Source organism: Hemiscyllium ocellatum, chromosome 3 (genome assembly GCF_020745735.1).
Source record: "Hemiscyllium ocellatum isolate sHemOce1 chromosome 3, sHemOce1.pat.X.cur, whole genome shotgun sequence".
Taxonomy (NCBI): Eukaryota; Metazoa; Chordata; class Chondrichthyes; order Orectolobiformes; family Hemiscylliidae; genus Hemiscyllium; species Hemiscyllium ocellatum.
In genome coordinates, this window is record NC_083403.1 from 122,864,467 (window position 1) to 122,886,299 (window position 21,833).

At 41.0% G+C, this 21,833-nt stretch overlaps 1 protein-coding gene across 1 annotated transcript in view; it reads left to right on the forward strand.

Moving 5' to 3' along the window:
- Nucleotides 1–2,972: 2,972 nt before the first annotated feature.
- Nucleotides 2,973–21,833, forward strand: part of allc (allantoicase) — a 41,650-nt gene continuing 22,789 nt past the window's right edge. The window contains exons 1-4 of the mRNA XM_060855126.1: nt 2,973–3,062; nt 13,172–13,222; nt 14,407–14,494; nt 19,772–19,897. Coding sequence (XP_060711109.1) covers nt 2,973–3,062; nt 13,172–13,222; nt 14,407–14,494; nt 19,772–19,897 — 355 coding nt within the window. The remainder of the gene's footprint in view (nt 3,063–13,171; nt 13,223–14,406; nt 14,495–19,771; nt 19,898–21,833) is intronic.

Below are 21,833 nucleotides of genomic sequence, written 5' to 3' on the forward strand. Positions count from 1 at the left end.
ATCAATACCACTGTCCAAATGCACCTCATTAATATCACTGTCAAACTCCACCTCACCAATATCACTGTCACACGGTACCTCACCAATATCACTGTCAAACTGCACCTCACAAATATCACTGTCAAACTCCGTCTCACCAATATCACTGTCAAACTCCACCTCACCAATATCACTGCCAAACATCCCTTCACCAATATCACTGTCAAACTCCACCTCACCAATATCACTGCCAAACGTCCCTTCACCAATATCACTGTCAAACTCCATCTCACCAATATCACTGCCAAACGTCCCTTCACCAATATCACTGTCAAACCGCACATCAATATCACTGTCAAACTCCACGTAACCAATATCACCTCAAATCGCACCTCACCAATAAGGCTGTCAAACCTCACCTCACCATTATCACTGTCAAACTGCACCGAACCAATCTCACTGTCAAACTCCTTACCAATTCTACTGACAAAGTACACCTTATGAATCTCATTGTCCAACCACACTGCTGAAAAACTGCATTTGTCCAATTTGAGCACCATTAAACTCCACTGCTTGACTGTCACACTCCATCAAATGTACACATTGTTACATTCCAGCAGCCCCTGTGAAGCCTAAAATTCATCGACGCCACTTGAGCACTGTAAACCTCCACCAATCCAGTGGGCACACTGCCGTACTGCACCACCTCCGCTGGAGTATGAGTACTGTCTGACCCCAGCAGCACCTGGAACACTTCCCAAGTGTAAGACTTCCACTGGGGTAATGTCAAACACCAACAGTCCCATTGCTGCACTATAAACATCCACTGATTCCACTGTTGCACTGTCAAGTTCCACTGCCAACCTTTCATGCATTACCAAGCTTTGTTAAACCCCAATGTTCTCATTCCGGTTTTCCCATCTCCCTGATGCTAATTCCCCAGTCTTCCAAACCATGACCGATCCTCCCCTCACCACCATTGAAAATAAAGGAACGAGAAACAACTCTTTTCCCTCATCCCTAAATAGGCCAAATCTGTTTCTGCTCTTTGTGTAGTGAAGTCATTACTTCAACTCTGTTGCCCCAATTCCACTCCTCTTAAATTTCTTATGTTGGGAAAAAGTTTCAAAACAATTTACTTTTTATACTAGATGTGATTGATATTACTTAGATCATCTTTCTGAAAATAAGAAGTTACCTCAAGAAAAACTGTGCATGACAATTCTGCTCCTTTGACATCATTGATAATTTAGTGATGAATTACTAAAGTTTTAAAATTCCTTCATTTTTATCCTATACAACAAAACTCAGCGATCATGTTGTGTATCAGGGCTGAGTCAGGGTGGGGAGTAATACCTGTGCCAAACAGAAAATGGCTACATTTGATAGCTTTAAAGAAATGTTGTTCACATTAAAGGTGAGAGGAAAGGGATTTTAGTTCTGTTCACGGAATGACTGCAAAAGAAAATAAATCTGACGAAGTGCAGACCTTCAGTCTGTTTCCCATTTTGCAAGATTTCAATGCCTGACAATGCCAAGGTCAGTGACTGCTGGATTATAAATTGACTCTGTAGATTTACAGTTGGACTGTTGAACAGATGACAACATGTTTGCATTTCAAAGTCACTGGCTCGAATGACGAGGCTGTAAACCAGCTTATCAAAGAGGGAAAGCGGTACGTCAAATACATAACTTGCATTTTCCAAATTAATGTTTAATTTTAACTTGATGTAATTATAATTTGTATAATCTGATTAAATTGAGGCATTATAATCAGAGTATGTGATGTTGTTACTTCCATTGTTTAGATTTTCAGAAAATTTTAAAGTTCCTACTGATTTGGAAAGTTAAGAAACCCCGTTTAAAATCTATCCTAACTTCAATAGTGCTTGCTGAAAGGTATCTTTGTCAGCCTGTGAAGAGCCAGTACATGAAAGTAATTTTATGTGTCTGTTAATGGGTGAGTAAGTAGTGAAAGATTTCATTATGTACAGAAACCTTGAAGTGATTAGGAAAAGGATGACAAAGTACTATTCAATCTTTGATAAAACAATTTGCATTTGGATATCACCTTTAAAGGTGAAAACCATTCTAAGATACACTAGAAGTAGATGTCTCTAAAGAATGGAGAAAGTGAGGTCTGCAGATGCTGGAGAGTGTGTTGCTCATGTCAGTCAGCATCCGAAGAGCAGGAGAATGAAAGGCTCCGGCCCGAAACGTTGATTCTCCTGCTCCTCGGATGCTGCCTGACCTGCTGTGCTTTTCCATAAACACACTCTCGTCTCTAAAAAATGCTTTTTCCCCAGATTATGAAGGGAATTACAAAAATTCAGCAGCAGCATCCAATAGTAAATGAAGGGAATGTTATCTTTACAGAAGTTGGTATAAAATATACGATAACTCAATATTGCTGCTCCAAAAAATTTTCTAACAATTATCAGCTGTTGCAAGCTTAGATGTAGAAATTGATCTGTGCTGGCAGGTTGGTGCAGTGCAGGGATAACAAGAGTTATCATTTTGGTGGCAGTCTCCAGTGGTTCCTCTGAGGTCCAGTGGTTAGTTTACCTCTGGAGCACATTTTCCAAATACAGCTGGTCTTCATAAGAATGAATTGAAGTGCCTTGTGACTCTGTGAATGGGAGATCTAACTCTTTGGTGTCCCTTGCTAATACTAAGGAGACCTCAAATATCAATACAAGGGATAAGGTAGACACCGCAGAGGACTGAGAGCATGAAATCACATTTTATCATACCTAGCATAAGGATTTGTGTGACTGTGCAATTGAGCATTTAAAGTATTGGATTACAACCAAATATGGATTATAGGGAAAATGTTTCAATCCTAATATTGTTCCGCACATTAGATTAATCCAATTTTTCTAACTTACAAAAAGATGCTGCATGTTTTGATACAGTAGCTTCATTTTTCGAAAACATAATAATCAGGGGTACTAAAAATATACAACATTGCATCTGTTAGAACTGATTGAACAATGGCAGCCCGTCCAACTCAGGAAAACACGGAGAACATTCCGGACTTTGTCCAGTTAAATGACCTGGCTTGTGAAACAACAGGAGCAAAGGTAAACTCACATTGGTGCTCATGAATTTGACAAGCTCTATGTGAAATGTAAAATAAGTATGCTACTTTTGATTTGAAGATTTTTACTTTCCCAAAGTGGCTTAAAACCATGGAAATATTTTGGAAATGCAGATATTATGATGTCACAAAATGCAGCAACTAGTTAGCTCACCATAAAGACCCATGGAAAGCAAATAAATTATGTATGGTTGGAATTTTGGCTAATTCACTAGAAAAAATATCCTACAGATCTTTAACTGTAAAGTAAGATCTTTTATATTTAGAGTCATAGAGAGGTACAGCATGGAAACAGACCCTTCGGTCCAACCCGTACATGCCGACCAGATATCCCAACCCGATCTAGTCCCACCTGCCAGCAACCGGCCCATATCCCTCCAAACCCTTCCTATTCATATACCCATCCAAATGCCTCTTAAATGTTGCAATTGTAACAGCCTCCACCACTTCCTCGGGCAGCTCATTCCATACACGTACCACTCTCTGCGTGAAAAAGTTGCCCCTCAGGTCTCTTTTATATCTTTCCCCCTCACCCTAAACCTATGTCCTCTAGTTCTGGACTCACCGACCCCAAGGATAAGACTTTGCATATTTATCCTATCCATGCCCCTCATAATTTTGTAACCTCTATAAGGTCACCCCTCAGCCTCCGACGCTCCAGGGAAAACAGCCCCAGCCTGTTCAGCCTCTCCCTATAGCTGAAATCCTCCAACCCTAGCAACATCCTTGTAAATCTTTTCTGAACCCTTTCAAGTTTCGCAACATCTTTCCGAAAGGAAGGAGACCAGAAATGCACGCAATATTCCAACAGTGGCCAAACCAATGTCCTGTACAGCTGCAACATGACCTCCCAACTCCTGTACTCAATACTCTGACCTATAAAGGAAAGCATACCAAATGCCTTCTTCACAATCCTATCTACCTGTGACTCCACTTTCAAGAAGCTATGAACCTGCACTCCAAGGTCTCTTTTTTCAGCAACACTCCCTAGGACCTTACCATTAAGTGTATAAGTCCTGCTAAGATTTGCTTTCCTAAAATGCAGCACCTCGCATTTATCTGAATTAAACTCCAACTGCCACTTCTTAGCCCATTGGCCCATCTGGTCCAGATCCTGTTGTAATCTGAGGTAACCCCCTCTAATTTTGGTGTCATCTGCAAACTTACTAACTGTACACCTTATGCTCACATCCAAATCATTTATGTAAATGAGTTAATAAAAGAGGGCTTATTTTAGTATTTCATATAAAAGGCACACCTCTGGGCTTTGATTATATAACTCATCGACAGTTTAGATTCTAAGTTTGTGAATCTGATGTTGGAGAATAATTGGTCTTAAAACTGGTAGGATTTAAAACATTTATTGCTGATGTTCATAAGAGTTAAGTGTACAGTGATAACTATAATTGATATGATTAAACATACTTTTACAGCAATACCAGCAATACAGCTCAAGTACTTCAAAGGCTAATCAGGCTTCGTCGAATTTGACAATCTCACTCCAAATGCCCACTTTTTTATAGCTTGTTCCTAATCAGCGAATTCAAATGCTCCATCACATTATCTCATTCAGTTAGCATAAATGACCATTCCCTCTGTCACTATTTGGAGGTGACGATGTTGGAATGAAGTGTACAAAGTTAAAAAAAATCACACAACACCAGGTTATAGTCCAACAGGTTTATTTGGAAGCACTTTGCTATGAATTCTGTGTCCTATGATCTTATACTCCACAACTACCTGCTGAAAGAGCATCCGAAAGCTAGTGCTTCCAAATAAACCTGTTGAACTGCAACCCTCCATCACTGGTATGCTATGGTTGCAGTATGTAACATTTACAGTATTCACCATAGCAAATTGCAAAAGGATCTTCAGCAGCACATTCCAAATCCATGATCTCTACCTTCGAAGGATGACGAGGAAGAAGTGAATGGATGAGATCATTACTTTCCAAGTCATACCACCCTGACTTGGGAATACTATAGCAGTCACAAACTGTCATTGTTTTAAAATCATGGAACTCTCTGTCCAACAACCACATGGTAATGAGTAATGTAGCAGTTCAAGAAGAGTAACCTTTATCACTTTGTTATGATAGTTAGGCATGGAGTATAAATACGGATTTGGCAGAAACACTTCATCTCAAACAACATTTTTTTTCGAAAGGAGCCATAGAGTTGCTAGGACAGAAGTTGGAGGGGTGCACTGAATCCTTTCCTCATTCCACTCCTTCGTTGGTCACATCAACATTTTAATGAAACTAGGGTATTGATATTGCCAGTTAAGTAGGTATCAACCATATTTATTCAGTGTCAGAATCAAGTCAGTTAGTTTCATTGTTAAACAATAATTAATTACCACAATAGAAAATATGTACAGATTATTGACAAAAATGTAACTGCCCTTCTCGAAATCTAACAAACATACACTAATCCAAGGAAAACAAAAACATCAAAGTGGCAATTACGTTCAGGGGAAAGCAATGATTCACGGATTGTCCCAAATGGTGTTCTGTGGTAAAGTTGCTTTGAACATGAAAACTGCTGGCAGTAGGGTATCTTCCTGGAACAGTCATGTCTGGCTGACTTCGTGCAGACAGTGAGGTAGGTTCTTAAGAATCTTTAGGATTCCTGCATGAGTGGTGAAGGTGACTTCTATCAGGTTTCATTTGAGAAGAGTTGCAGAGAAACAGTGGGAGAGAACAGTGACATTTATTCCTTAGGGAAGTTATTCCAGATTCTCTGGGTTCAACTTTCAGTCACTTTACTCAACATTTCAATCTGGGCCATGTAGCCTCTCTCAGAACGTCTTATAAACTGTATGCTTCTATCCAAATACCCGTTCATTGCAAATGCGACATTATTGCTGTTGTATCCACTGAATTGTCCTTTGGAAAGTGTTCTTTTCAAGCATTCAAAATATGTGCACATTTGCAACTAGTTGACATTAATATACATTAATATTTGAATCACCTATCTTCATAACAGTGTGATAGGGTAATAATCAATGGAAGTGGTGGGGGATTGGTCTGCTGACTGGAGAGACCTGTGTCAGGCCCAATGCTTTAAGTAACTCAAGCACTCAATTGGAGCCTTCAAGGATACTGGGGGTGGAAAGAAGCAAAGCACCCCCTCCCCCACCCCCCAACCACCACCCATTTGCCCCCCCCCCCCACACCACCACAAAAAAAAACAAAGTGCAAACAACCAATTACGGATTTGCTGGTGAGGCTGTCCATGAGTCTTCCAGCTGTGAACCAAATCAGAATGGAGGCCGGAAGATGGTGGGGTCTGCACCTGCAACCCTCTGGTCTGATTAAATGCCCCTCTGTCACCAAACCTGTCAGAGGGGAGGGTATTTAATTCAACCATAGTGTCATTTTCAGCAAAGAAAGAGAACATTCATCCCATTGACTCTCAGAGTGTGAAAATATCTATTTTGGCAGAAAGAATTTTTTAAAAATATATTATACAAATGGTGAGAGTCTGCAGAGCTCTGAGATGCAGAGAGATCTCGGTGTGCTAATGCATGGATTATGCAAGGTTAATACATGGGTACAACAGAAAATCAGGAAAACTAACAGAATGCTATGGTTTATTACGAGAGGATTGAATACAAGAGTAGGGAGGTTATGCTTAGGTGTTGGGAGTAGTTCAGAGAAGGTTTGCGAGTATTACCTGGAATAGTGCACTGTCTTATGAGGAAGGGTTAGACTTGTTACAGCTGGCTACCCTCAGATGGTTGGGTGGAGTTTGCATATTCTCCCTGTATCTGTGTGATTTCTTTCCACAATTTAAACATGTGCAGGTCAGGTGGATTGACAATGCTGTAGAGTCCAGGGATGGCCTCTACTGAAGGCAGAGATGAGGAAACATGTTGTATGTCTTTGAAATACCCTTCCTCAATGTTAGTGGATGCAGAATCTTTAAATATTTTTAAGGCAGAGGGAAAGAGTTTCTTGATTACCAAGGGGCTGAAAGATTATGTAGGAATGTAGAGTGAGGTAAAAATCAAATCAGACCTGATTTTATTGAATGTTGGAGCAGGCTTAAAGGGCCCAGTGGGCTATGCATTTTTCCTTGTTTGTATTTTTTGTAAGACAACCCAATCTGTAGCAGAGTGAATGCACTTATTTCCTCATGTACCCAGTCAATTTCCTTTCTGTTTCTATCACCCATATGAGTGGTGAGTTCCAGATTGCTATGTTAAAATATTTTGCCTCATGCTCTCCCTGAATCTCTTAGCAAAGTCTTGTATCTATGTATTTTAGTCCTTGTACCATAGGTAGTATGTCTACTTATCAAAATCTTATACAGGGCAGCAGGGTGGCTCAGTGATTAGCACTGCTGCTGCACAGCTCCAGGGACCTGGGTTTGAATCCAGCCTTGGGTGACTGTGTGGAGTTTGCACATTCTACCCGTGTCAGCGTGGGTTTCCTCCCACAGTCATAAAGTGTGCAGGTTAGGTGAATTGGCCATGCTAAATTGTCCATAGTGTTCAGGGATGTTTAGGTTAAGTGCATTAGTCACAGGTTACTCTGCGGAGGGTTGGTGTGGACTTGTTGGGCTGAAGGGCCTGTTTCCACCCTGTAGGGAATCTATGGATATCAGCTCCATTAGGTCTCTCTTTGGTTACCTTTGCTCCAAGGGGAATGATTCTGGTCCATCTCTTTGGCACCCTTGCAAAGGCACTTGGATCTTGATGCACAGGCACCCCAGTTCCTGACCACTCTTTAGACGGTTATTAAGTCTACATGGCTTCTCTATTTGCCTATTTATGCCCTGCTGTGCACAATTTGTATCACCCTCTCTGTTTGCTACTCCTCCAAGTTTGGTAACCTCAACATGCAATTTCAAACTTTTACCCTGTATTCCAGTATCTAAAGGGTTATGGGGATTGTGTGTGTAAAAGGCACTGCAGTGTTTGACCAGCTGTAGTATTCAATGGGTGAGCAAGCACAATGAGCTGAAATGCCTACTCTGGTTCTTATCTTCCTAGAACAGAGATAGTGAAGATGATAGATAGTATGAAAATTGAAAGGAAGGAGGCACTACCAACCCTGGCTGTAGGTAAGTCATCTGGTTCAGATGCCTGCATTAGGATTACAAAAGGAAGTTTGAAGTGGAAGTAAGGAAGGACGGCTGAGCCTATTCATTTATACCATAACACTGATTTTTGGGGAACACCACTGTCTGATAAGTCTAGGGTCTTACTTTTGGCATCTAGGCTTTCATGCCATAACAGCCTCTGTTAAATTCCACCCCACACCGTCACCATATCTCTTTACACATTAGTAATCAGAAGTCTATCAATGTATACTTTGAATGTTCTCAAAGACAGAGCTTCCAAAGCCCTCTCAAGTGGAGAATTCCAAAGATTTATCACACTTAGAGTAACCAAAAAAATTCTCTTCACCTTTGTCCTAAATGGCACCCTCCTTATTTTGAAATTATACGCCCAGTCTCTCGAAACATTTTACCTGTATGCCTCTCCTTTTAAGCATTTTTAAAAGTTTCATTGAGATCATCGCTCAGTATTTGAACCTGTAGAGAATGCAAGTCCACGTTGACCAATCCCTCTTCATAGGTCAATTTCACCATTCTGGAAACAAGTCTTTGCTGCAGTCCCTCCATGACAATAATATCTTTCCTGAGATGAGGAGACGAGAACAACAACTGCCAGGGGCAGTCTAACCAAGCTCCTATACAATTGAAACAAGGCTTTACTCCTCCTGTACTAATGTTTTGTTAAAAAGGTGACATTCCATTCGCCTCCCTAATACTTTGCTGTACCTGCATGTTAGCCTTCAGTGACTTATTGGCAAAGACCCCTAGATCCCTCTGTACATCGACACTTTCAAACCTCTTATGATTAAAGAAAAACCTTTCCACAACTGTACCTCTCACTAAAGTGGATAACCTCACATTTTGCTACATTATAATCCATTTGCCATGTTCTTATCCCCTCAGTCCAAAATGTTTTAAAGCCACTTTACATCTTTTTCATCACAAATATCCCCACTTAACTTTGCATCATTTGCAAATTTGGAAATATTGCTTTTGGTCCCACCTCCAAATCATTGTTAAATATTGTGAACAGCCAGCTGCCAAGCTTTGATCCTTGCAGTGTTCCACTGGTCACAACCTACCATCATGAGAATGGCCCATTTATTCCTACCTCTCTGTTTTAGCTGTTTGTCAATCATTAACCCTTGCCAGCACATTACCTTGCCTACAATGTCCTTTAATTGTGTTAAAAATGAGGTCTGCAGATGCTGGAGATCACAGCTGCAAATGTGTTGCTGGTCAAAGCACAGCAGGTTAGGCATTCCTGAGATGCTGCCTAACCTGCTGTGCTTTGACCAGCAACACATTTGCACCTTTAATTGTGTTAACCAATCTCCTGTAGGGATCTTATTAAAAGCCAATTGAAGATGCGAATACACTATGTCCAGCGACTTGCCTTTAGTAATTTTGTGAGTATCAATCTCGAAGAAGTTCATTGTTGGATCAAAATCATGGAACCTTCTCTCTAATGGCACTGACAGTCTATCTATAGCATATAGGTTGCAGCAGGTTGACGAAGCAGCTTACCTGAAGGACAATTAGGAATGGGCAATAAATGCTGGCCCAGGCAGTGACATGAATAGAAAAAGAAAACACAATTTCCCATTTACAAATCCATGCTGACTCTGCCCAATTCAGATAGCTTTTGTATCACATGCTTTAGAATAGACTGTAGCATTTTCCCGACCACTGATGAAAGGCTGATAGGTCTGTGGTTCCCTTCTTTCTCGCTCACTCACTTCTTAATGAGTTGGATAACGTTTGCCACCTTCCAATCAACAGGAATCATTCCAGAATCTACAGAACTTTGGAAGGTAATCACCAATACATCCAGTGTGTCCATCGCCACCCCATTTAACACTCTCCTGATGCTTTGTCAGATTCCTCTTCCTTAGTAAACACCAATACGAATAACTCATTAAATATTCCTGCCCTACTCTCTGCTTTTAAGCATACATCATCTTCCTTGCCCCTGATTGGATCCAGTCCACCTCTTACTATCTACTCACTATTTACAATTACAGAGGACCTTTGGATTCCTTTATGGAAATGTTTGACAGTCATTCAATTCTCATTTTCTCTCTTTGTCTGTCTTTATTTCCTTTCATGTCCACTCTCAACCTATTATATTTGGCTTGGGACTCATTTTAAGATGTCTTCTAGCCTGCTACCCACCCTCCTTTTCTTTATTCTCGTAATCTTTACCTCACCTGTCATGGAAGAAGTCTTGTTGGAATGTATCAAGCTTAAACCTGAAACACCTCTTCCTTAAAGATTACTTATTAGCTATTGCTCATTACAGTTTTTCTGTTAGTCTCTGATTTTGTTTTACCCTGGCTTGATCCTTCTCAATTAAATTAGTCCACTGTCCAATTTAGAAGTTCTATGTTAGATTGTTCCCTACTCTTCTCCATTACTAATTTAAACTTTATGATATTATGATCACTCTTACCTGAATAGCCCTCGACAGTTGGTCAACGTGACTTGCCTCATTTTCTAGCACTAGATAGCAAAGTAGGTTCTTTCAAATTGAGAAGTTCTCCTGATTACATTCCATAATTTCCTCTCCCTCCTTATCCTTCGATCTAGAATTTTCCCAATTGATGTTTGGGTAATTAGTCTTGCAGTATCCTACCTTTATAGCTCTTGCATATCTCTGTCATTTCATTGTAGATCTATTCCCCTAGGGTGGCACAGCGACTAGCACTGCTGCCTCACAGGGCTAGGGACCCAGATTCAATTCTAGAGTCATAGAGATGTACAACACGGAAACAGGACCTTCAGTCCAAATTGTCCATGCTGACCAGATATCCCAACCTAACCTAGTCCCATCTGGCCCAAATCCCTCCAAACCCTTCCTATTCATATACCCATCTAGATGCCTTTTAAATGTTGCAATTGTACCAGCTTCCACCACTTCCTCTGGCAGCTCATTCCATACATGTACCACTCTCTGCGTGAAAAGGTTGCTCCTTAGGTCTTTTATATCTTTTCCCTCTCACCATAAACCTATGCCCTCTAGTTCTGGACTCCCCAATCCAGGGAAAAGAGTTTGTCTATTTATCCTATCCATGCCCCTCATAATTTTGTAAACCTCTATAAGATCTCCCTTCAGCCTCCGACGTTTCAGGGAAAACAGTCCCAGCCTATTCAACGTCTCCCCATAATTCAAATCCTCCAACCCTGGCAACATCCTTGTAAAACTTTTCTGAACCCTTTTAAGTTTCACAATATCTTTCCGATAGGAAGGAGACCAGAATTGCACACAATGTTCCAAACGTGGGCTAACCAATGTTCCTGTATAGCCGCAACATGACCTCCCAACTCCTGTACTCAATATTCTGATTAATAAAGGAAAGCATACCAAATGCCTACTTCGGTATCCTATCTACCTGTGACTCTACTTTCAAGGAGCTATGAACCTGCACTCAGAGGTCTCTTTGTTCAGCAACACTCCTTAGGACCTTACCATAAAGTGGATAAGTCCTGCTAATATTTGCTTTCCCAAAATGCAGCACCTCGCATTTATCTAAATTAAACTCCATCTGCCACTTTTCAGCCCACTGGCCCATCTGATAAAGATCCCGTTGTAATCTGAGGTAACCTTCTTCACTGTCCACTACACCTCCAACTTTGGTGTCATCTGCAAACTTATTAACTATACCTCTTATGCTCGCATCCAAATTATTTATGTAAATGATGAAGAGTAATGGACCCAGTACTGATCCTTGTGGCACTCCACTGGTCACAATGTGGAGTTTGCACATTGTCCCTGTGTCTGTATGGGTTTCCTCCCACAATCCAAAAGATGTGCAGGTTAGGTGGATTGGCCATGCTAAATTTCCCATAGTGTCTGGTGATGTGTAGGTTAGGTGCAATAGTCAGGGGTAAATATAGGGGAAATGGATTGTTTATCGAGGGTCAGTGTGGACCTGTTGGGCTGAAAGGCCTATTTCCACATAATAAGGAGTCTATTTGTAGCCTATAGCATACCTCAAGTAACAGTATCTTATCTTTATAATTCTCAACCCTAACCAAATAGACTCTGTCCTTGCTTTTTCAAGGGCATCCCTTCTTTTCAATATTGCAATGTTATTCCAAGCCATGAATATCACACCACCTCCCTTTTCTGAACACTTTATATTATTGCATATTAAATGCCATGTCCTTACCATTTTTAAGCTATGTTTGGTTATGGCCACCACATCATATTTCTACTTTTGATTTGTGTTATAACTCACCAAACTTATTTCCAACACTTCGTGTGTTCACACATATGCCAGGTGTCGGGCACTATCTCACAGGCAACTGACCATGCAGGGAACATCAAAACAGCAATTCAATATGTCTACGTCCCCAACAGTGGTGATCAGGTCCTGTAAGGGGGTTAGAGTAAGTTCTAGTGTGAAGGCCAACACTGATACTTACAGAATCACAGGAGCTCTCTTGCTCCCTCTGGTGCCTTCTTTACAAAAGTACAATGACACCATGGAACACAATTTCTAATCTGTAGAACACTCTTTAGACAAGATGGTTGTTATATTACACTTTGACAAACTCGGCAATGATAACTTGTCTGAAAACTAATATTACCTATATTAGTCAAGTATTTAGTTAAGTAATTATGTTGCATAATTATGAGAGCTTTGTTCTCAAATATAAATCAGGATTTACTTGTTTCGAGTGCTAATAAATTGATGTGGTTTTAGAATTAACCTGCCTTTTTTGAAACTAAACAAACATTTGAGGGATATCTGCACCCTAGTATATTCTCCATGTATCATCCACTCCCTGTATCTCTCACTTATATCTACAATTGTACGATGTTACCTTTTCCCATGTTGTTCTGATACCTTGCACTTGAAAGTGTGAACACCGCCAGGTGTCATTCGTGCACGTATTCTTTCACCACCGGTAAGAACTGCGTAACCATACTCCGTTCCTTTATTCACTGATAAAGATAAGAAACTTAACACATGGAGGACCAATGGGAAAAGACCAATGTTCTTTCCAACTTATTTTTCAGGTCCTGTTTGCAACAGATGATTGGTTTGCAGCTGCAGAGAATCTTTTGAAGGTCAGCATGATGGGTTCAATTTATTTTGCAAGCAGTGACTTGAGCAGTAAATTGCAATGATCCATCAATAATTTTGCATCACACATTCCTAAATAACGATGCTTTATTGCATGCATGTTTTACTCTAAATAACTTGAGGCGAAATGTGCCATTTGAAAATAATTGGCACATTGTGAAAAACAAGGGTATGACTGAACTTTGTAAAACTCTTAAATCAGGTTTGTGACTAATGAACACTGAGAGAATTTTGAAATTATTGAAAATTGTCGACCATTTTCTACCAAGGTCTGTTAGAAATTCCTTTTCACTACTTCAGTGTGCAGAATTCACCCATCACTTGAAAGCGATAAGAACCAAAATTCCAGAAACTTTATTTCCTGCTGCTCAAAAATAACATGTATTAATATGGTTCCGTTAATGTGGAGATGGATCCTTAGCACATTATAGAAGAGGATGGGAATGAAGGGGAAGATAGAATACCAAGTGAGACTTGGATCTTGGGTGGACTGACGATGAAGAGTTTCACAAAGTAGCATTGAGATGATTGAAGACTCTGCTATCAACAGTAAGGTCATGGGAAGTAGTGATAAGTAAGGAGTACTGGGTGGAGAGGGTTTGAAGACCTAGGCAGGGGTGAGTTTTACTTTTTGTGCAGGGAGGAAAGAAAGTTTGTACTATAATCTGATGGGGTGCATTGATGCACGGGGGAACCTTCTGAAAATTGTACCCTACCCAAGTTTGCAATCCAGTTTTAAAAACTGGATGGTCTGACTACTGCCAGCTGTCTATGCCAACTGTTATTACATTGGTTATGTAACACTGGACTTAAATGAGGTTTTTGCAAGTTCAATTAACTGTTAATTATTTAATTGCATCTTGTGTATGGGTTGCCCACCCTCCAAAATATGGGAATGAGCTAAGGAATGGCTGGGTAGTGATTATCTGGGTACCATCCCATTTTTGATAGTGCCCTACCAGCTGAAAATGCGCTATGCCCATGATATCCAGGTCCCTCTGTAAACTCATCCCTGTTCAGTCTAATGAAACTCGTTTCACGTGGGATTCTTCCAGATGAAAGTTCCATCCCATTAGTGTGGCTAGGTTTGAGGTATAATCCAAGAGAGTTTCAATAATGCACTCATCCAATTTCTTTATCTCAAATTTTAAAACCAATAATTTTCTAGCGAGAAGCACCACAATGGAAAGCAGAAGATTTCACCACTTTTGGCAAATGGATGGATGGCTGGGAAACTAGGAGAAAACGAATTTCAGGTAAATGAAAATCGAAGTCAAACATTTAGTTTTTAAGGTAACCTTGTGGAGTTTCTTTCAACAATCTTAGTGAACGAAACGCTATAACAATGACTCTTGTTTAATTTGATATATGTATCAGACAGATGAAAAGGAAAGGCTTGCAGAAATATGCTCCTTTTTTCAGGATCAAAGTGCTTTCCAGCCAGTAAAATCATTTTGAAGTGTAATTGCTGTTGTCATGCAGAAAACATGGTCACCAGATTTGGTCACAGCATATTCCCACTAACAGTGATGTGACATTGACCAGATAACCTTTTTTTTAAGTGACGTTGATTGAAGTATAATCGTTGCCCAGGGCAACAGGAGACAACTAGGAGAAAGTGAGGACTGCAGGTGCTGGAGAGTCGGATTCGAAAAGGGTGGTGCTGGAAAAGCACAGCAGGTCAGGCAGCATCCGAGGAGCAGGAGAGTCGTCGTTTCAGACATTCCTGATGAAGGGCTTATGCCCGAAGCATTGACTCTCCTGCTCCTCAGATGCAACCTGATCTGTCGTGCTTTTCCAGCACAACCCTTTTTGAGACTCAACAGGGGAAACTCCCGTGCTCTCGTTTGGAGAATAGTCATGGGATGTTTTCCATTCATCTGAACATCCAGAAAGGGCCTAGATTTAACAGTTCATCTGAAAGGCAACACCTATAGCAGGACATGTAGCACATCCATGTTTGCATGCTCAAGTCTCAGGAGGGATTTATGTCTCATAAGTGAAAGTGTGACCAGCTCAGTCTTAGCCAACATTCCCTCTCAGCTGAGCACTTAAACACATGTGCAGTCACTCCAGTGTTCCATATATGATTGCTTTGGGTTGCTGATTGTGGCATTGATTTCTGGTTCCATCAGTTGCTGCAGCACACAAACTTGGAGGCCTTCGTAACCAACAAGAAAGATACAGAGAGCACTAGTCACAGAGGATGTACAAACCATTGGCAACAGCCATGACATGTAAAAATTAACCAATGTCGTACTAGAGGAAACACATACTATGGTACACAGTCATTCATTGGGCCCTGGGGAGTGTTATAGAACAAAGAGATCTAAAGGTATAAAGGTTCACAGCTCCTTGAAAGTGGAGTCACAGGTAGTCAGAGTGGTGAAGAAGGTTTTCGGCATGCTTGCTTTTATCCATCACAGCACTGAGTACAGGAGTTAGGATGTCTTGTCGCATTGTACAAGACGTTGGTGATGCTACATTTGGAGTATTGCATGCAGTTTTGGTTGCCCCACTATAGAAAAGATGCTATTAAACTAGAAAGAGTACAGAAAAGATTTTCTAGGATACTATCTGGACTGGAAGGTTTGAGTTATAAAGAGAGTTTGGATAGACTGGGTCTTTTTTTCCATTTCCCTGAGGGTGACCTCATAGAGGTCCATAAAATCATGACAGCCATAGACAAGGCATAACAGCTTTTCCCCATGGCTGAGGAGCCTAAAGCTAGAGGGTATAGGTTTATGTTGAGAGGGGAGAGATACAAAAGGGTCGAGACGGATAATTTTTCCATAAGTTGGTGGTGTCTGAAACAGGTTGCCAGAGGTAGTGGTAAAAGTGAATACAATTTAAGAAACATTTAGATAGATAAATGGATGGGATTGGTATGGAAGAATATGGACCAGGGAAAAAGTGAGGACTGCAGATGCTTGAGATTCAGCGTTGAAAAGGGTGACACTGGAAATGCACAGCGGGTCAGGCAGCTTCCAAGGAGCAGGAGAGTTGATGATTCAGACATAAGCCCTTAATCAGGAATGTCCAAAAATAGTCATGTGGCACTATTTAAATGTGAAAACTGGGTGCATGGGCAACTTGGGCCTATAAGCCTATTTCCGTGCTGTAGATCTCTGTGACTCGATGGTGAGTTCTCTGTTAAGGAGATAAAAAAGAGCTCCCCTCATAGCTCTGTTGAATACAGCTTTAGCAATTGTAGAACTGAGCCAGACAAACCAAATCTACCTTTAGTGAAACAAAATAGAACTGTGAATGCGAGAAATCTGCAGTAAATCTGGGAATCTGAACTGAAATCCTGGAAGAAAGGTCACTGCTTTCTCTCTACAGATGCTGTCAAACCTGTTGGGTTTCTCCAGCAATTTCTGTTTTTGTTTCAGAGTCTGACTTTGGTCCTTGGTTGTGTTGAGCTAACTGAACATAGCAAAGGATAGTGCCCGAGACATGATGATGAACAAAATCAATTAGAATTTGGGTGAGGACCGGATTGGGCTGAACCGTGATGATTTCATGGTAAAATGTCCAACCAATACTGAATTCATAAGCTCACACACGAAGGATAGCTACATGGGTTCAGCTGGAAAATACCTGGCACTTTGCAAGCTTTTTCATGGCACAACCCAATACCCCAAAGAAAGAAAAAGGAATAAAATTGGAGGGGATCAAAAGAGAATAAAAATTGAGTATTACAGCAATGGCCTTTCATGTTAGTTACACACAATGCAAGGGGGTTATTATTAATCATGCAGCAACTAATAATAACAAAGCTATTAGCTGAGGTGAACTTGAGCCTTGATGATGGACTTGAATGTTTCTGATAGGATGATACAAATCAAAATTTTCAGGGTATTTAGGGCAAAAGCTGACTGAAAAGATTTGAACCACGTTCTTGTCCTTTAGAATGACCTGTCTACCCTGAATTTGTTAGTACAAAACAACAATATATGGCTGTCCACCATCCTTTTATCATGTCCAGGAATTCAGCTGGCAATTTTTCAAGCCTCTCATTCCTCCACCATTGAACACAGATTGCCCCAGGTATACCTCACTAATAAATGCTATAATTTTGAACTTCCTCTCCTCTGGTCCTCTATTTGCTCTGATAATGTTGCCTCTACTGACTTGCTCAACAGCTTTTCCTCTAGCAATCCTCAAGGTCTTCCACTGCTGGATTTTCAAGATGGAAGGAAACAGACTTGAATGTGCCTCATCTTCTGCCTAGGAACCCTCCAACCACAAGCGATGAACTCAGATTTCTCCAGTTTCCTCATTTCCCCTCCCCCCACCTTGTCTCAGTCAAATCCCTCGAACTCAGCACCGCCTTCCTAACTTGCAATCTTCTTCCTGACCTCTCCGCCCCACCCCTCTCCAGCCTATCACTCTCACCTTAACCTCCTTCCACCTATCGCATCTCCAACGCCCCTCCCCCAAGTCCCTCCTCCCTACCTGTTATCTTAGCCTGCTTGGCACACACTTTCCTCATTCCTGAAGAAGGGCTTATGCCCGAAACGTCGAATCTCCTGTTCCTTAGATGCTGCCTGACCTGCTGCGCTTTTCCAGCAACACATTTTCAGCTGCACCTTATGTATGATTGACTTGGTCATCAATTTCCATTTTTTAAAATGTGTTCATATGTGGGATTCTAAGGCTGGGCCAGCATTTTCTGACCACCTGTAATCACCCTTTAGAAGGTGGAGGCAAGTTGCCTTTTTGAACCTCTGTAGTATTAGCTGTAGAGGGACACCTCAGTGCTGTTAGAAAGGGAGCACCAGGATTTTCACTCAAGACATTGAAGGAATGGCAACCTATTTGACAGGACAATCTTGGAAAGAATGTAAAGTCTGCCTCTCCTTGGCAAAATCCCCTCAACTACTACATTGTCATTTGATTGAAAGATTAAGATAGACCCAATTCTTCTCTCAAATTCAAACTTCCTCTCTGATTCAATGCTGTTTCAGCCTCTCTCCCCTGAACTTCACTGACCAGACTGAAGCATGTGAATTCTATTATTTCATCGATCCCTCTGCCTTTCTTCTGCTCAGATATTGGCCAATGTATTGAGTAAGGAAACGCCCCTTGTGTTTTGAGGAAAATTTATATGTTATACCTCACTGTTTTGATGACTTTGCAATCAAGTCTTCTCACAAACCACTGAGGAACACACTGTGATGAAACAGGTTCTGTGGAAAATCAGAAACTGAATTCCCATGACCGGTGAACACATTGTTGGAGATCAAATGGCATCACGAGAACTTCAAATAGAATGGGTGACTTACCAGAAAAATAAGTTTATTGCACTTGATTAAAATAAAAACATTGCTAAAATAAAGGTATACAGCTTCCTTAAAAACTTTGACCTAATGACCAGCACACTGCCTCTTTTTTAGGTTAGAATCCCTACATTGTGGAAACAGGCCATTTGGTCCAATCAGTCCACACCGATCCTCTGAAGAGTAACCCACCCAGACCCATTTCCCTCAGACTAATGCAACTAACACTATGGGCAAATAGCATGGCCAATTCGCCTGACCTGCACATCTTTGGACTGTGGGAGGAAACCCACACAGATACGGGGAGAATTTGCAAACTCCACACAGTTACCTGAGATGGAAATCGAAGCCAGGTCTCTGGTGCTGTGAGGTAGCAGTGAGTACCACTGTGCCACCTCTTGTTCTGTTTCTCTTAAAATTGGACGTGGAGGGGAAGGGTTGGAGTTTGTTTTCTGTTCCAGATTTTAACGTTGCAACCTCTCACCTGGCTCAAATCCCCCTGTTTTGTGGGCTTAAAATTAAGGTCCAAGTTTGGGTTATTTGCTGAGTGCACATACAGTATTTATCTTTAATGAAATATATTTTCACCAGAAACAAACTTACTATTAATTGACAAAGTGAAATTGATCTGATTAAGACAACTTTATTTTTCTTTTTATTCCATTTCTATTCCATTCAAATATGAAGGTAAAGTTGTCGTAGTCCATCATTAGAGATTGTCGTTTAACCTGAGGGTCACCACGCCTCAAGCAAGGGGAGAGGTTGAAAAGGAGGGTTCTTAATGGTAACATCAGCCGGTTCAGGAATTGAACCCACGCTGTTGGTGTCACTCTGCATTGCAAATCAGCTGTCCAGCCAATCGACCAGAGGAGGTGGTGGACACTGGTGCAATTGCAGCATTTGAAAGGCATCTGGATGGGTATATGAATAGGAAGGGTTTAGAGGGATTTGGGCCAAATGCTGGCAAATGGGTCTGGATTAATTTAGGATTAACTCAGTATTGATAAGTTGGACTGAAGGGTCTCTTTTCATGCTGTACATCTCTATTATTCTATAACCAATTCAATTAGTTAGACTTTGAAGTTGTCTACTTTTACTCTTGGCCAATGTGTCAATGAATATTACCCGATGCTAATTAAGCCACTATCAGAATTTTTCAACTTGTGTTTCTAATTTTGCTGCAGGTTTTATTCCCTTTGAGTGTATTAAACCTTGTTCTTTGAATGTATATTTTGTATTTGTACTTCATAGGTCATGACTGGTGTGTTATCAAGTTGGGCATGCCTGGAATCATACATGGATTTGACGTAGATACTTCTTACTTTACTGGCAATTATGCTCCTCGTATATCGATTGCAGCTGCAAACCTAAATACTGGTGAGTAAGCAGCACGTTATTACACTGTATGACATTTATGGCATTCAGGTAAAACCTCAATTCTGCACAAGCGCACTAGATCATTTGCCTTCTTCCCTCAAACTTTGTCCCCTTGTAAACATTCAATTATGCTGCATAGCATTTCTGACCTAAAGTGGATTAGAAGATGGCTTCTGCATGTGAGGTTGCTTGGAGGTGATTATAGACCAACCCTGATATCCCCAATGTATGTCTGAGTATTCTTTTGTCTCCCTTTGATCTTTTCTACTTGAAATCAAAAGTAATGCTGAAATGAAGATCATTGCGGAGATTTGTCATGCAAATGTCTTTGCTTGATTCACTGGGATCTGCCACCAAGTAAACAAAACTTCATCCAAAATATAATTCCTGCACTTTGTAGATGTAGGGCACTCCACAGCATTTTACAACTAATGAATTGTAGTTGACATTTGTGTTTTTGCTATGTTAACCATAGGAGACATGGTGGCCTGAACAAGTTGGGCTGAAGAGCCTGTTTCCATGCTGTAACTCGCTATGAATCTGCACACAGCAAGATCCAAAAAAAAAGCACCTATCTCCAGTTAATTTGTCTTTTGTGGTGGTTCACTCTCTCTTTGGATAGTGCTATGTAATTTTTCTGCCTTCCCTGCAAGAGATTAAATGGGAATTTGTTTCAACAGTTCATCCAGAAGATGGTATCTTCTCATCCAGAAGACAGCACCCCACATTTTTCATTGAGGTCATAGAGTCATAGAGTAATAGAGAGGTACAGCACGGAAACAGACCCTTCAGTCCAACCTGTCCATGCCGACCAGATATCCCAACCCAATCTAGTCTCACCTGCCAGCATCCGGCCCATATCCTTCCAAACTCTTCCTATTCATATACCCATCCAAATGCCTTTTAAATTTTGCAATTGTACCAGCCTCCATCACTTCCTCTGGCAGCTCATTCCATACACGTATCACCCTCTGTGTGAAAAAGTTGCCCCTCAGGTCTCTTTTATATCTTTCCCCTCTCACCCTAAATCTATGCCCTCTAGTTCTGGACTCCTCCACCCCAGGTAAAAGACTTTGCCTATTTATCCTATCCATGCCCCTCATAATTTTATAAACCCCTATAAGCTCACCCCTCAGCCTCCGACGCTCCAGGGAAAACAGCCTGTCCCCATAGCTCAAATCCTCCAAACCTGGCAACATCCTTGTAAATTTTTTCTGAACCCTTTCAAGTTTCACAATATCTTTCTGATAGGCAGGAGACCAGGATTGCATGCAATGTTCCAAAAGTTGCCGAACCAATGTCCTGTGCAGCTGCAACATGACCTCCAACTCCTGTACTCAATACTGTGACCAATAAAGGAAAGCATACCAAACTCCTTCTTCATTATCCTATCTACCTGCAACTCCACTTTCAAGGAGCTATGAACCTGCACTCCAAGGTCTCTTTGTTCAGCAACACACCCTAGGACCTTACCATTAAGTGTATAAGTCCTGCTAAGATTTGCTTTCCCAAAATGCAGCACCTCACATTTATCTAAATTAAACTCCATCTGCCACTTCTCAGCCCATTGGCCCATCTGGTCCAGATCCTGTTGTAATCTGAGGTAACCTTCTTTGCTGTCCACTACACCTCTAATTTTGGTGTCATCTGCAGACTTACTAACTATACCTCTTATGCTCGCATCTAAATCATTTATATAAATGTCCACATCGATTATGTTCTCAGAGTTTAAACAGATGCTCCTTTCAGCCAGCCAAGAAGGTTACCACTGAACCAGAATCACTTGCTGTCATCTCCATCAGATCTCTCAGGATCTCATGTCCCTGCAGTTACAACATCTATCTTTAATTTCTCAAATATATGTGCCACTGAGTTGAGTGTACATGATGCATCAGAGCTAGCAGCTTGTATATGACACTATATTATTTCTCTCTTT